Below are 14,974 nucleotides of genomic sequence, written 5' to 3'. Positions count from 1 at the left end.
AGGTAGATTTGCTACAGAAAATAGGTTTATTAAATATCATACTTAAAAATAGCTATGAGGACCAGTGCTCTATGGGGAAAACATAGTCTTTACATTTTTCACATAGGTAGAGACACAACACATGAGAAGAGGACAAAATACTGCTGTTAGCTCAGGAACACAAGGATTTATGAAATCTGATCACATACATCTACTGCAGGTGTGTCGAACCATGTGCCACGGAGGGCCAAGAGGCTCCAGGTTTTCAGCCCAACCAAAAACTCCACCAGGTGATTGCACTGACTAGTTCCTCCTCTCTGCTTGTAGGTGAGGTGATCAATGAAATCACCGGGTGGAGTTTTTGGTTGGGATGAAAAACCGCAGCCTCTTGGCCCTCCATGGCACGTGGCTCCACACCCCTGATCTACTGGAATATGACTGTAACTGTATCAGGTGAACATACATTAAACTGTCACACACATTTCTGTGAGGGTATTACAGCTGATAAAGTTCACATCTGCTTGATTCTGTAACTGCATAGACATCTTTCTGCAGGTTGCTATGTTAGTTTAATCATGTGCATAGCAGGGGACATTATCCACTTAATAAAAATCTACTGCAAATAAATATGTTTCAGTGAAAGTGCAAATATAGGAATTGTGCGTATCAATCTGTGCGCAAGAATCGGGCGGCTATCCACTGAGCTTTAGCATATGGCTGGCTCGTCCACAGCTTGTGCTCCCTCTGTGACTGCCTTCACACACTTCGCCATTGTCTGAGAGGCTCTGCTTATTGGATCTGTGGGTAAAGATTAAGAACAGATTGTTAGTAGGATCTCCTGTAGTAGTGTTAGGCATAGAAAACACAATCATGTCAACATTTCATTCAATGTACATGTGTAGTGGTCATTTACAGATGGTATAACAACTGTTGGGGTAATATCCTAACAATTTTTTAATGATTATTTTATTGGGCATTCAATTGAATTTGATGTCAAATGATGAATGTAACAGAAACTACAGATTACAACCTTTTCATTGAGGAGGTTTTTACATGTCAGTTTTTCTAAAGTCACTTAAAATTCACAAGCATTTTGTCTGTGAAATTAGTTGTGACATTTCCTAGTAAAACAATTTGTACTGTTACTTACATAAATTAAAATGTTTTGTGCTTTAATTTGTTTCAGTGTGTAAGCTCTGAGGCTCAATTCCTTTGAACAAGTCATTTCAAGTATACAGCAGACTAAAAATAAATTAAGTATTAAAAGCAGTGGGGAAATGGGAAAAATGTATTACACTGACAGAAAGCAGAGAGCACAAATGTCATGACATTGATCATTATCGCCACACTTGTCATTTTTGGTAAAACATAAGACATGTCTTTTTTTATTTGTTTGTTTGTTACAGAGCCATTAAAAACTGTCCAATCGCTGCTTATATTCCATTCAGAGAATAATTTGACATTCAGTAGACACTTTTAATTAATGTGCCAACAAGACAGCATCATGAAGGCATACTGTACACTAAATGTGGAGAGCCTCACTGACTTTAAAGTGATGAGTTTGCTGACGTGCTCTGTACCGATAAAATCTTATCTTATGTGGTCATTTTTAAAATTTACACTTACATTCACTCAACATTCTGTTTCTTTGTTTGTTTCCATTTATTTATTTTATTTTGTTTTAATTATTTTGCTCTGCTTTCATTTGATTAGTTACCTAACTGCTTTTGCCCTTTTGTATGACTATTTTTCTTAGGTTTACATACTTTCATCTGAGAAGCACCTTTGTTTTGAAAAATGCTATATAAATAGTTAATCCTATGCCAAAAAAATTCAGCATTCACATCAACATGCCAGAGGATTCAGTTGGGGTGGATTCTACCATATAGTACTTAGATACTAAAGATACAGTTGACATATCCAAATGTCTCATGTTGCATTGACTTTAAAAGCTGCATTCCTCCTATCTTCATTTTCAGTATAGCTACTAAACTAGCATGATCAAGTAGCACCTTGATAAAACAGAGTATGGTGCAGATTTTTGCTTAGGTTCTGACTGCTGCAAGCAGACCTGTACAATTAGGTCACACAGGCAACTGTAGAGAGTATTGTAGGACAGAATCCAGCCTGCAAGTAAAATCCCACTGAAATAACCTCAGATGCAAGAGGCTCTATTGGTGGATTAGCACAGGGTATTTTAAAATAAGAAGTCAAGAGTCTGATATTGCATGGATGACTTTTTGAAAAGAAAAAAAAAAAACTGACATGACCTCTATTCACTTACAATTAATCTTTCCCAAATATTTACACTTGCCCAAAACTGGTGTCATAAAATGTGATTCTCCTTAGGGGTGCACTGATCAATTGGCTCAAGTCAAGAACAGGCCAAGAACCAGAACCGGCAGGTCTGTCCGATTATAAGACCAATTTTATGAGCCGATCTCACACAGCAGTTTTGCCTAATAGATAAAGTGGTTGAGGCACAACAGTTGAAATATTTGTGGAACGTTAACTATTTGTAATTGAACAATGTCTGAACACTGCCTGAACAGTTTACCATTTCAAACAGTGTGAGACAGTTTTTAAAGACTGTTGCTGGATTGGGGGAAAAACAACCAAACCTGGCAACATTTGTCCAAATGCCACAGTGGGCTGACCTGTGTTGACTAACGTAAACATATCTACTGTGTTGGACTTCTACAAAGTGTGTGAAGAAGATTCAAAATTCACTGTTTGTAAAACATGTAAAGAAAAGGTTGCCCATGGAGGAAGTACCACAAAAACATTTGGAATGACAAATTTAATGCTGGGGGTGGGATCGATTCAAATAAGAATTGCGATTGTTATTTGTATGTTTCTGAATCAATTCACAGATTCACACACACATTCAGTCTTTCAGTCACATTATGGTTTCAGTTTTCCCATAACTAAGTATGCTACAGCACAGCTCGAGCTGCACACACACCACTGCCTCACAGACTCACAGTGCAGTGTGGCTGATACAGAGAACTGTGGCCCACCTGTCATATAGAAGTCTTTCACAGTGAGCTGTGGAGGGACCAAAGGTTCAGTGAAGACAGCCTGGTTCACTGTCTGAAAGAGACAAGTCAGAGAGCACCATTATCACGGCGAGCAGAATAAAGCTCAAGCAGTCCCTTCTCTGTGAATGTTAGATGTGCTGGAAGAAGACAGCAGCCAACCTTAGACAGCTCATTAGCCTGCTTAAAGTAGTTGGCCTCCTCAACATCATCATACCGCACCAGGTTTGGGGAAACCTCTGCCAGTCTATCACGGACTTCATCAAGGGTGTCATAGGGCAGAGTCACTCCAGCAAGCTTGAAGGAAGAAAAATACACAAAATTTAGTCTGATTTCTTATCTCTCATTGCACAAATCGTTATCCTGTACTGTAGATCACCTCAGATATGGCTCTGATGATCTTCCAGTCCTCCCTGGCCATGCCTGGAGCAGTCACAGCCACCCTGGTCTGCTGGGCACGACCCTCTGTGTTCACATAGGTGCTGCATTTCTCTGTGTATGCAGCTCCAGGAAGTATGATGTCAGCCATTGTGGCACCAACATCCCCGTGGTGACCTGAGCGGTTATGGAACAGGGTATTGATTTATATGAATCCTTGACAGGAATATACATTAGTCACACTATGATTTGCCAGTCATAAACAGTGCCTCAGTCAAAGGCCTGTCCAAAGTTAAAAAATGCTATGAAAGACCATTTGCTGTTAAGGAGAATGAAGGCTGACCTTGATAAATGATAATGCTATCCTGAGGGAGGTCTTGGCGAGTGATACAGCCAGCATCAGCGCCTAACAGGAACAAAATTTTGGGTGGATTCTTCCTGACAGCCTCAACCCCTGGCTTGTACCCAAGATCAAGTGCAGCCACTTGACTGGCAACTCTGAAGAGACAGCAGAAACAGTCGGCATATTGCTGTGAAAATCCCTGCCAAACATAATACTGTTATCAAAAGCTTCCGCACTAAATTGTAGAGACTATGACCTGTGCAGCACGTTGAGAACCTTCCAGCCTTCCTCCACGCCACTGCTGACCCGAGCATTTTGAGCAATGGTTGACACTGCAGCCATTATTGCAGCCCCATCCTCTCTCTGCAGGGCACTACTGCCAACCACAATCACGGGGTGCTTCGCTTTAGCCAAGACCTACAGGAGGAGATTTTAGATGCAACATTAAGTAGTTACACCCAAACTAACAGATAATAAACATCATATTATGGACTGAGCAATTTCATGTACACAAGGTGAACACAAAATTACCTGGGAGAAAGGGTGTGTTCCAGATGCAATTTCTTGAAGAACCTGGGCAGACTCCCCGAGATGGTCATAAGTATAGCTTAGGTCCACCTCTCGTCCCACTAGAGCCACTTGCAGCTCATTGTGAAGCCAGCTATAACAGAGATACCAGGCTCATGTGAAATACTAAGCAGTGATTTGGCAACATCCCTCAGATTTTTAAGTTCTATGTAAAATGAGGTAGTGAATATGGGGCATGAGGTGATGCAGCAACAACTCATCTAACTTAGATTCAGACTGGAAGCTTCAACAGAACCTAACCCCACTACTACAACTTTTAAGATACCTTTTTCTGATTCGTGCATTAAACAAAGGAGCCTCATAGCGTGGGTTGGTGCCAACCAGAAGCAGCAGGTCTGCCTCTTCAATGCCAGCAATCCCAGTGTTCAGTAGGTAGTTTGAACGCAGGTCAGATCTACAGAATAAAAAGGTCAAAATAAGTAACTTTACATCAATGCTACTTCAACTGGCAGTGTACCACATTTAGTATTCCCTTTTGTGTGGTCTTACCCAGCCCCGGCCATGGGGAACAGCTCTTCAGTGCACAGATTGTCACTGTTCAAACGGTTCAGCATGTCTTTCAAGGCAATGAGAGCCTCTGCATCTGCCAAGCCTCCGACAACAGCAGCTACCTCATTTCCTTGAACTCCTTGCAACTATGAAGGAAAACAGGTGCAATTCAGGCCAGACTACACTGAAATCACAGGATTTAAACTGTCTTGTTTGATAACACTACTGTAAAGAGTTCTAATACTGTGGAAGATCCTTTTTTAATGAATCACATACAGCTCCGGCAACTCGAGTCAGCACATCTTCCCAGGTAGTGACTACCAACTGCCCAGACTCATTCTTCACCATTGGCTGAGTGAGCCTCTGCCGCTTGAGTCCATCATAAGCAAACCTGCCAGGAAGGAAAAATCAAAGGTTTGAATATTTAATAAGGAATCATAAATAAATCATATTTATGTCTATTATGTAATTTTTTTGTGAATGGAAGCTAACCTGGTTTTGTCTGAGATCCACTCCTCATTAATATCCTCATTTAGACGAGGCAGAATTCTCATCACCTCACCACCACGTGTGCTCACCACGATGTTACTACCCACAGCATCAAGAACATCAATGGATTCGGTCTTCCTGCAGATAATCAATGGGAAAACGTTTGAGTAAATAACACTTGTGTTCCAAATGGCAGACTGATAGATTATATGAACAGTTCTCAGCAGTACAACATGCAGAGCACAATCCAAAACCTGGTCTCCCATGGGCGAGCAGTGAAAGCATATGGTTTTGATGTCAGAGCCCCCACTGGACATATGTCAATCACATTTCCAGACAACTCCGACATGAACATCTTCTCTACATAGGTCCCAATCTGCAAGTCATTGCCTCTGCCAGTGGTGCCCAGGTCCTCTACACCTGCAATCTCACTGGCAAAACTGTATGAAGAAAAATAAACAGTCACCAAATTGATTTCATGCTCAGTTATATGTTGAATTTAACAGTGGGGCCTCAACTGACCTTAAATATCTGAGCAAAACTCACCGCACACAGCGAGTGCACTGGATACAGCGAGTCATAATGGTTTTGATAAGAGGACCAATGTTCTTGTCTTCCACAGCTCTTTTGCCCTCTGTGAAGCGGCTCCTGTCGCTGCCAAACTGCATGGACTGGTCCTTCACACATTGGTAAAATCATGTTAATCTGCTATAAAAACCATATTTTAAAAATTCTAGATAAATAAATAAAGTCATATTCACACTCAATCTGATTAGCAAACATTTACAGTTGCAAAGTGGTTTTCAAAACATAGTTACATGATATTTACCTGGAGATCACACTCTCCGCCCTGGTCACAAATTGGACAATCTAATGGGTGATTAGCCAGAAGGAACTCCATCACGCCCTCTCTACGGAAAATTAACATGAATTTAATATAACTATTTCATAGTAGTCTTACAAAACTCAGTGTGAACTGAGTAACTTTGTTGCTTCCTGAGGAGCAGGTTTAAGTAAAAAAAATACAAGGGTGACCTACAATCAGCAATAACAGACATAGGCCTAACACAACATCACAGTTAAAAATGCATCTCTGACAACTACGCATGATTGATATGATATCTATGATATCTCTATAACATGAATGACATGTCATGAGTATGCCTCAAAGCCAAAAATTACTTGTACTAGTTTATCCTACCTGGCCTTTCTTGTTTTGTCAGAGTTGGTTAGGATGTTCCACCCTTTCATCACAGGCATGGCACATGCTGCCACCGGCTAAAACATAAATAAAAACTTTATTACTACCCATTTTAAAGGGTAAGATTAGCCCTACCCATAAAGGCTATATAGGCTTACAGGTCTATTCAAATATGGGACTGGAATACTTGCACAGCAGCTCAAAGTAGAAGTCACACACACACACACACACACACACACACACACACACATACATACATACAATATCATACCTTGGGGACTTTCTCTATCTCCACCAGGCACATCCGACAGTTCCCAGCAACAGACAGCCGCTCATGATAGCAGAAGCGGGGAATCTGCATTCCCACCTTCTCACATGCCTGTGACAGGATTCAACAGTGTCACAGTGTTAAGTCCAACATTATGTCTCCAGATGTAGACAGGAATTGAGTTACACAGAATATACATATGAAAATCTCATGTTACCTGCAACACTGTGGTCCCTGGCTCCACCATAACAGGCTTCCCATCCACAAACACCTCTAAAAGGTTACTGGCTGCTGCTGCTGGTGATGCTGTGGCTGCAGAGCGTGCTACAATCACAGAGAGAAAACTTACTTTTAAGCCTTGCTTTTTGTTTTCATGTAATTACTGTACTTCTATCACCTTAAGTGCAGCAAACTGTTACAACCTGAATCATTACTATAACATCACAGTGAAGGTGAACTGTATCTGACAGATTCTTGACATTAGCTACTAAACTGAGCAAATCAGATTTCCGCCTTCAGGCAACTGCCCGGCACCAAATGTGCCACCCTGCAAATCTGTAATCCTGTCGATAATCCAGCAGTGGAACACAGTGACTAATGATTGTAGGCCTGAAGAATGTTTATTGTGCACAATCAGTGTAACAAAATTGATCTTCTGCAGAATTATAACAAAACAAATAGTCGTATAAATGGCAAAGGCTTGATCAATGTATAAAATTGTACAGTATTACCATTATTAGTGACAGCCGCACTTGATTTAGTAAGAGCTACTCCTGAGAGACTCCGGCTCACAGGCAAACGCAACATGCTGAAAGAGACACAAGGCAAGTGTTAGTGATTCGTGACGTGCTGCACAAAACTTAAAACAAGCACTGACAGAAGTAGTTAAAAAATACAGTTTAGCTAGGCTTTGAGATAAATGAGGCTCGTGCGTTGGCTAGTTTAGTCTATCAAACCTTCCTTCACGCAGCTACCAAAACAAAAACAGTGCTGTCTATGTTGTCATGTGAGCCCACATCCCCTGTCAATCTTTGTTTCGACCAATTCAGAGCGGTGTACATTTTCCCCTTACATTAACAGTGTAGAGGATTTCATTAAGACAACCTGACTGATTTAACACAAGGGAAAACATTAAGGTTTGGCATCCATCGCAATGCCAGACCAACTGTAGCTAAGTAGGATGCAATAGTCAAAAGCTGGCGTTAGCTAACACTAACACAGCGATAACGGTGTTATATAGCGGCATCCTCGTAATATCACGGTCCTCTGAGCTAAATGAGTATCATCCTCAGTGACACCCATTTAGCTAAAAGCAGCAAGAGTGAAGCTGTTTGTTTTGTAAGCCCACTGGCACCACGCATTTTCCACCAAACACTAGCAAGTCAGCTAGCAAGTGGAGTGTAGTTGTTTAGCTTGACTAAAAGCTAACCGCTACATCAACTTCAGCAGTTTCTAACATTAGTTTAGCGATGGCGTTTGGGCTAAACACACTTAAATATTCACTTTGCCATTTGCTAATGATCTGTCATTCATTCATGCAACTTACCTTGCCAGTGTTTGTCCTCACTCCTCCCGATATCAATGCTCACCGCGCAGATAACGTTAGCGCACTGGTTTGTTTTCTGCTGCGTCACGGATTAGGTAATCCAGTGTACCATAATCCTCACAGACGGGCTACTTTTCTGTAACTAACTAGTCATGCTGTATGCTGTATCTTACAGTCGCAAAATTATCATATAAATAAAGTAGTGTAAACCCTCAGAAATGTTATGTGCACGAAAATGTAATGCTGCGGTAGCCTAATTGTAATAGCTGTAATTGATGCTCCCTCAGAGTCAAACCTTGACTCCGCGTGTTGAGTAAGTTTGTATAATGTATGTATTTATTTTAACCCTTTATTGCAAATGACTTCCTTTTCACAGCTGTACAAGCAGAGACCTGGGATCTGCTCAGGACATACAGTGTAGTAGCCTATATGGTTAGACCGTAAATCCAACTAAGTGGATGTGGTTTTGGGTGAAGTGCCTTGCTCAAGGGCACCTTGACTGTTATTATCCAGGAGTGTCAGTATGTCTCTGTTCACATTTTGGTTGCTGATCTATGACTTCAGTCCTGCAACCTTCCAGTCACAAGAGTGTATCTCTAACCTGACACAGCCACAACCTTGTGAGTTGAAGTTAACCGATAGGAAATGACAGGAAATAGCTGCATATCTAAACAGACCCTCAGGAAAACAATGAGAAATGCACATCTGGGTTTATGTTAGGCTGCTGTATATTTACTTGCCCTGTCTAAACTGAGATAGAAGCTCAGATCCTATCTTATGTACACATGAAACTATGAACTCTATTCATTAAAGAGGTTACAAAGACAACTTTTGAATACATCAAGGCAGCCAATATAAAAAATAGGCTACATATTCAAACAATGCTGAAAAGATGTTGAAAAGAACACGTTTATTTAAGCATAGTGTTGAATATATTAGAATAAGACATTTATACAACTCTGAAACATTTAAAAATGTATTTTAAAAGAGACATTAACATGTGACTCTAGCAGTCTGTGGGCCTACAAATAGATACAAAAACAGACTACTGGAATAAGACTACAATAGACACATATATTGTATCTGATAGGCAAGAACCAAGGTATAGAAGATTAATGAGTAAATGCCCCTAGTTCAAAAAGAGTACAACAGAACTTCAGTGAATATGTGAGACATATTTAAGCTTGAATCTTGCTCTGGAAATCGACTGGGCTATGAAACTCAGTCATTGGAAACATATTAATTCCCTATGCAAGTCACGCACAGTCCGAACTAGTCGTGTTTTCCACTGGAGGTAATTGACAGCTGAAGTGGGCGTAATTGCTGTCCAAATGAAACAAAGTTAGGAAAATCTTAACACCAGAGCTGAAAACAACAGCTATGATAATCTTCTTCATCCACACCCACCTAGCAGTGAACCTCATGCTTGTGGGTAACCACAAGTCTTCACTACTATGGCGATCATAGAGCTGATGATTCAACTGGCTCCTCTGGGGGACTCTCCTGAGGACCTTCGGGTAGAGACACAGTCTCTGTTGCAGAGATGGACTGGCTTAGCTCTCTCAATGAACTCTTAGTTATATCCAGGCATGCACGCTTCAGGATATGGCGAACCTTTTTGCCCAGCAGCATATAGAGCATGGGGTTAATGCAACTGTTAAAAAACGCTAAGCTGGTGGCAAGAGGAAAGCCAGTTTTCAGTACATTGTGTAGGTACAATGTGGAATGCATGGATAGCTCCATCAAGCTAAAGATGTGGAAGGGTGCCCAGCATAGAAAGAAAGCCAGAATTACTGCAGACACTGTTTTAGAGAAGGTGGATATGCGGACAGATCCCTCAGACTTGTTTACTTTAATTGTTAAAAGTATACCAGTCACACAAATAGCACTAAAGGGCAGGAGGAAGCCCACAGTGGTACGGACGGCCACCATTATAATGTGCCTCACGGCCGCTGCGTGCCCTTCCTTTACATAGAAGTTGTTGAAGCACACTATCCTGTCATGTAAGCGCATGGTGTCACGGAAGATCAGAGTAGGACAGCTCAGGGTTGCAGATAGCGCCCATGTACAACCACATACAATCCAGGCTCTCTCCAGAGTGCGATACCTCTGACACCAGCTGAGGTGGACCAGAGATACATACCTGTCTATACTAAGTACTGTGAGGAAGAGCACGCTGGCATACATGTTCATCACAGACACAAATGAGTTCAGCTTGCACATGACCAAACCAAAGCTCCAGTGGAAGTCCCGCAGCACATAGTCTATGGAGAAGGGCAAAAAAAGCACAAAGACAAAGTCTGCCATTGCGAGATTGAGTAACCACACACTGTTGACAGTCCTTTTGCTTTTAAATGCCGTCACCCAAATGACAATTCCATTTCCAATCAGACCGAGCACAAAGGAAATACTATAGATCACTACAGAGATTATGTGCATTGTTTCTCTCTGCCTGTAGTCTCCTTTGACTTCCTCAAGGTCTCCATATTCAAGGTAATCATCGTAGGTGTAGTTTCCGTAGTCTTCCCCGTAGTCACCCATTGTTGCAAGGATGCAGCCTTTGTGGTGAAGTTCTGTGAGAAGGAAAACGCCATGATAAGCTGCATTCCTTAAGGACGTCTTCAGACACACAGCAAGGTTAACTCATGAATTTCTGTTATACTATCAACATACAGCAATAGATAGATATATAGTGTATAACAAGTTCTCACCTCTACTCTGTGCTGTTCTCCAAAAAAGACCCAGCTGCCTGTCCTCCTTTCAGATCATCCAGTTGTTATGTTTATAAGATGGGTCTGGGTGTGTCCTTACCCCTGGAACACAGTGTCACCAGCCAATTAGATAAACAAAGAAGACTTGTAGTAAATTGTACAGACAAAGGCAGAGGTCTTTGCAGTATAAATCATTTTGTTAACATAGAATGAGTGATGAAAACTGTTGCACAATTTACTCAACTAGAAATAAAACACTAGTTTGACTCCCTAAGTAAAGAAACTCGCTTGTGTGTATGCAAGTGTCAGACCTCCACTACTGGCAAGACACAACCAGCGAAGCATCTGGGGGAAAGGTTGGATTTTTGCTGATATCAACAATATTATCATTATCAAGGCCAGAATGGATGATGGTGAGAGCCACACCCATTGCCACTTTTACAGAAGTTTAACTCACATGAATGACGTGAGTTTTGCCCAAATGAAATTACAGGAAGTCCGTGGTGTGGGGCGAATGTCACGTACAATATATCTGAATTTGAGTACCACTCCTCCCTTCCCCTCTCTTCCCCTCTCTCTCTCTGTTTATTACATAAGTAGCAATGCCAGAATACCCATATACCTTTAAAAAGAAACAAAATGAAAAAAGGAAACTAAACTAAAAGTAAAAGCATGCATGCATTAACACTGGAGTGAACACATGACTTAGGGTGCACAGAGAGACAACTCCTACTTTTATATGTTATCAGTCTCACACAGACAGACAAGTGGTAATGTTTTGTCTTCTATGGTCAAAAAATCACCAGGCACAAGGCAAAGCTTTGAAACACTGCCATGGAATTTTGTGGTTGTGAAATAAATAATTTATGAAGCTATCATTTCACTAGAGAGTATCTGTAGTAATAAGGGCTGCATTTCATTCTGTTACGCATTACTTTTGTAAACCGAAATCAGTTACAGTGGTTCTACAAAAAGAGGGCTACTAAGTCGCAAAAGGCAATAAACTACACTATATACCAGGAAAACACCACAAAGCATGCCCAGGCAGAGTGACAAGCTCATAATTGAGTTGAGTGCCACATACACACTTGAATGGAATGCATTAGGAGCTGAGACTTTATCCGGAGACCAGAGAGCGCTTACCTTTATGCGGCTGCGGCTCTACCTCTTTAGTTAGTAAGTGTTTCAAAAGGCCGTCTTCTCCCTCTTGGAAGACAGCTTACTGGAGCCTCGCAGGCCGAGACGCCGTTTTCTGGGCCTTGTCCGTCTGTGAGCAGCGACTCGACTCGGTTCGCAAACTTTCTCTATGTGTGTGTGTGTGTGTTTCATGTGCAGCCTCTCGCCGAGTCCATCCAAACTAAACTCCGTTAGGTAAATTGAGTTGAGATGTGTAGTGGGCGCGTCTGCTTGCCGCGTCACATATGGAGAAGGGAATGAGGAGAAGTTATTGGTCACCCTGGCGGTATGAAGAATGCTTTCATTCACATGAGCCCCGGCCATCAAAAACACTGGTTTCAAAGCACCAGCCCCTCCAGGCATGCGTTACTCCTAATACTCAAAACGGAAAAGTTTATAACCGCGGGGAATTTTTGTTGACAGAGCCATTTTTCCACACAAATCCAGTCAGATTGTTGCATTGAGTTACGTAATTGGTGACAGACAGTGTAGGCAAAGTGGCGAACCCGTACATTTGTGGCAAAGTGGCAAACCCGTACATTTGTTTTTGATGTGTCCTTGAGCAAGGCATGGCCGCCCTCGGTTGAGCTTGTGAAGCTGTTCGGAGGCCATGGGAAGACAACTACCCCGTCTAGTCTTAGCCCCATGATTTGAATGTGATTGTGGATGTAGGCTTGACTGCACTGTAAAGAACGTTCACTAAAACAACATGGAAAATCAACATCAGCACAAGGCAAGGTTTTTATTTTATTTTATTTTATTTTTACAAAGTTTCTGCCGAGAAGAATAATCCCCATCCCACCCCCACCCCCCTTTAGAGATTTCATAAAATCAACCTATTTACCCAAATTAAATTTAAGTATCAGGCAGGGCTGTCAGATAAGCCTATCCCATTTTCACTGCACGATTATCGTGGCCAAAAATAAGTCACAATGACGATATTACAGTATCGCAATATCAATATAAAAACTGAAAAAGCAAAAAATGGTAGCTGTCTAATTTAGCTTTATTTATTGTGAATGTTGTCCTTTTTTTTTTGGCTGATGAATTACTCTCGAAATAGTGCATGGAGGTAGAGAGAGAGAGAGTCTGTAACAACAACTGTACAAAAGCATACAACATTATTTACATAATATTACATTATGTTATCATATTATGAACATGATATCAATATTTCATTTTTCAAATATCACTGTTATTATCACCATCGGTATGTGTCAGGAATGACCACTAAACGGAAATACTCAAAATTCAACATTTTCCTCTAAACAGCAGAGTGGGTGCTAGACCAAAAAAGGCTGAACTCGGGAATGATGACTGAGCCCTCGGCAATGTTGTTGTTTTTCTTTTCTCTTTTCTTTTTCTGCCCACAATCCCCACCCCTACCAGCCACTAAAAACAAGTACATTCGGTCAGAGGAGTGTGTGTCTCATTCACAATACATAATTTCTGGGTAATGAAGGCTTTCAAACTCTCAAAAAAATGTATCAGTTATCCCGTGCTGCCACTTGGGGCCACCAAAGTGCAAAATTGCCTAGCCAGTGTATTTGAATTTACAAGTGAACAAGAAGCAAATCATATTGAAAATCAGTGAAATAATTTATCACACTATGACGTAATCTTAATCTGGTATTCAGTTCTCAGTGTTATTTTACAGCATGGACCACATGTTACTGGAAAAGAACAGGTCCATTGAGCCAATTCATACGTGTAAAGGTTAAAAAGCTGTAAAAACAGACCCACATTTCATCAAACAATAGGGATAAAAGCTTTAGAAGTGATGTAAAAAGTGCTGGCAATAGCATCAAAGATGTCTTTCATAACTGCTGCAGGTAAAACTGACAAAGATTTAGTTAGAGCACTCATGTGGGCACTGCTTATTCATCCTCTCTTGTTTCATGGGACAGCCAGACAGCCTTGTCTCAATTCTCTTCATCTCCAGCGACCCAAAAGGACCATCTCCCTCAGCGGGACATTCTGCCCCAAGGGTGGAGCTGTCACATCCTCCAACAGTGTGTGTGTGTGTGTGTGTGTGTGTGTGTGTGTGAGAGAGAGAGAGAGAGAGAGAGAGAGAGAGAGAGAGAGACCCGCATAGCTTTAATAATCAGGCCTTAAAGTCGTGCCAGGCACTGACAGACCATGCCAGACAGCCTTCTTGGAGGATGCTCTGCTATATTATCAAGAATTAACTGGAGACAGGACCTTGACTATCTAAAGATAACTTAAAGGACAATGGTCTCCACTCAAACACCAGCACTCAGGATTTTTTTTTTCACATATAGCCTCAACAGGATGGATAAGACCCATGACCTGCTCCTTTGCATTTTCATCCCATTTGCTCAACTAACCATGGACCTAAGAAACTTTGTATTCATGTGACTGCTGCATTTTCCCTCTGAGAGGCTGTTCAGGAATCCAGTCACTGAGAACTGACTGAACTCCACATTCGAATGATACACGTTTTTGAAAGCTAAAACTATGGTATTGGCTTGTAAAAACTTCAAAATACTGCAATATTTGCAGACTCACGTTGATGATGGCCAATAGTTTATCGAACTATATTCATGCCCTCATGTACCCAGTATTTACTCATAATTTTTTTTTTCTTGGCACGGAGACAAGCCTCTGAGACAGCATTTAAACCATCATATGACACTGAATTTGTCCACTGAAACTTATAGGCCTTGTAATGAAATGCTTTTCAGTGGGTTAGCAGCTCCTATGGCAGCATCACCCACAGCAACTATTCAAGAGAATAAAGTGTAGGA

The 14,974-nt window shown here is 41.3% G+C and overlaps 2 protein-coding genes across 2 annotated transcripts; both read right to left on the bottom strand.

The window, feature by feature from the left end:
• Positions 1 to 3: 3 nt before the first annotated feature.
• LOC115379799 (NADH-ubiquinone oxidoreductase 75 kDa subunit, mitochondrial) lies at positions 4 to 8,447 on the bottom strand. Its single transcript, XM_030080708.1, has 19 exons — positions 8,320 to 8,447; positions 7,505 to 7,581; positions 6,991 to 7,097; positions 6,777 to 6,884; positions 6,506 to 6,582; positions 6,134 to 6,215; positions 5,851 to 5,981; positions 5,559 to 5,744; positions 5,308 to 5,442; positions 5,092 to 5,206; positions 4,816 to 4,961; positions 4,592 to 4,720; positions 4,270 to 4,399; positions 3,995 to 4,155; positions 3,739 to 3,893; positions 3,397 to 3,572; positions 3,180 to 3,314; positions 3,000 to 3,072; positions 4 to 777 (listed from the first exon to the last, which is right to left on the bottom strand). Exons 2-19 carry the CDS (start codon positions 7,578 to 7,580, stop codon positions 686 to 688), a joined length of 2,214 nt encoding a protein of 737 aa, XP_029936568.1. The 5' UTR covers position 7,581; positions 8,320 to 8,447; the 3' UTR covers positions 4 to 685.
• A 757-nt stretch (positions 8,448 to 9,204) lies between these two features.
• On the bottom strand, positions 9,205 to 12,386 carry cmklr2 (chemerin chemokine-like receptor 2). The gene is made up of 3 exons (XM_030080711.1): positions 12,174 to 12,386; positions 11,031 to 11,132; positions 9,205 to 10,892 (listed from the first exon to the last, which is right to left on the bottom strand). The coding sequence occupies exon 3, from the start codon at positions 10,858 to 10,860 to the stop codon at positions 9,781 to 9,783; it is 1,080 nt and encodes a 359-aa protein (XP_029936571.1). The 5' UTR covers positions 10,861 to 10,892; positions 11,031 to 11,132; positions 12,174 to 12,386; the 3' UTR covers positions 9,205 to 9,780.
• Between the last annotated feature and the right edge of the window lie 2,588 nt (positions 12,387 to 14,974).

Source organism: Myripristis murdjan, chromosome 21 (genome assembly GCF_902150065.1).
Source record: "Myripristis murdjan chromosome 21, fMyrMur1.1, whole genome shotgun sequence".
In the NCBI taxonomy this organism is placed as follows: Eukaryota; Metazoa; Chordata; class Actinopteri; order Holocentriformes; family Holocentridae; genus Myripristis; species Myripristis murdjan.
This window is presented reverse-complemented; position numbering and strand designations above follow the sequence as displayed.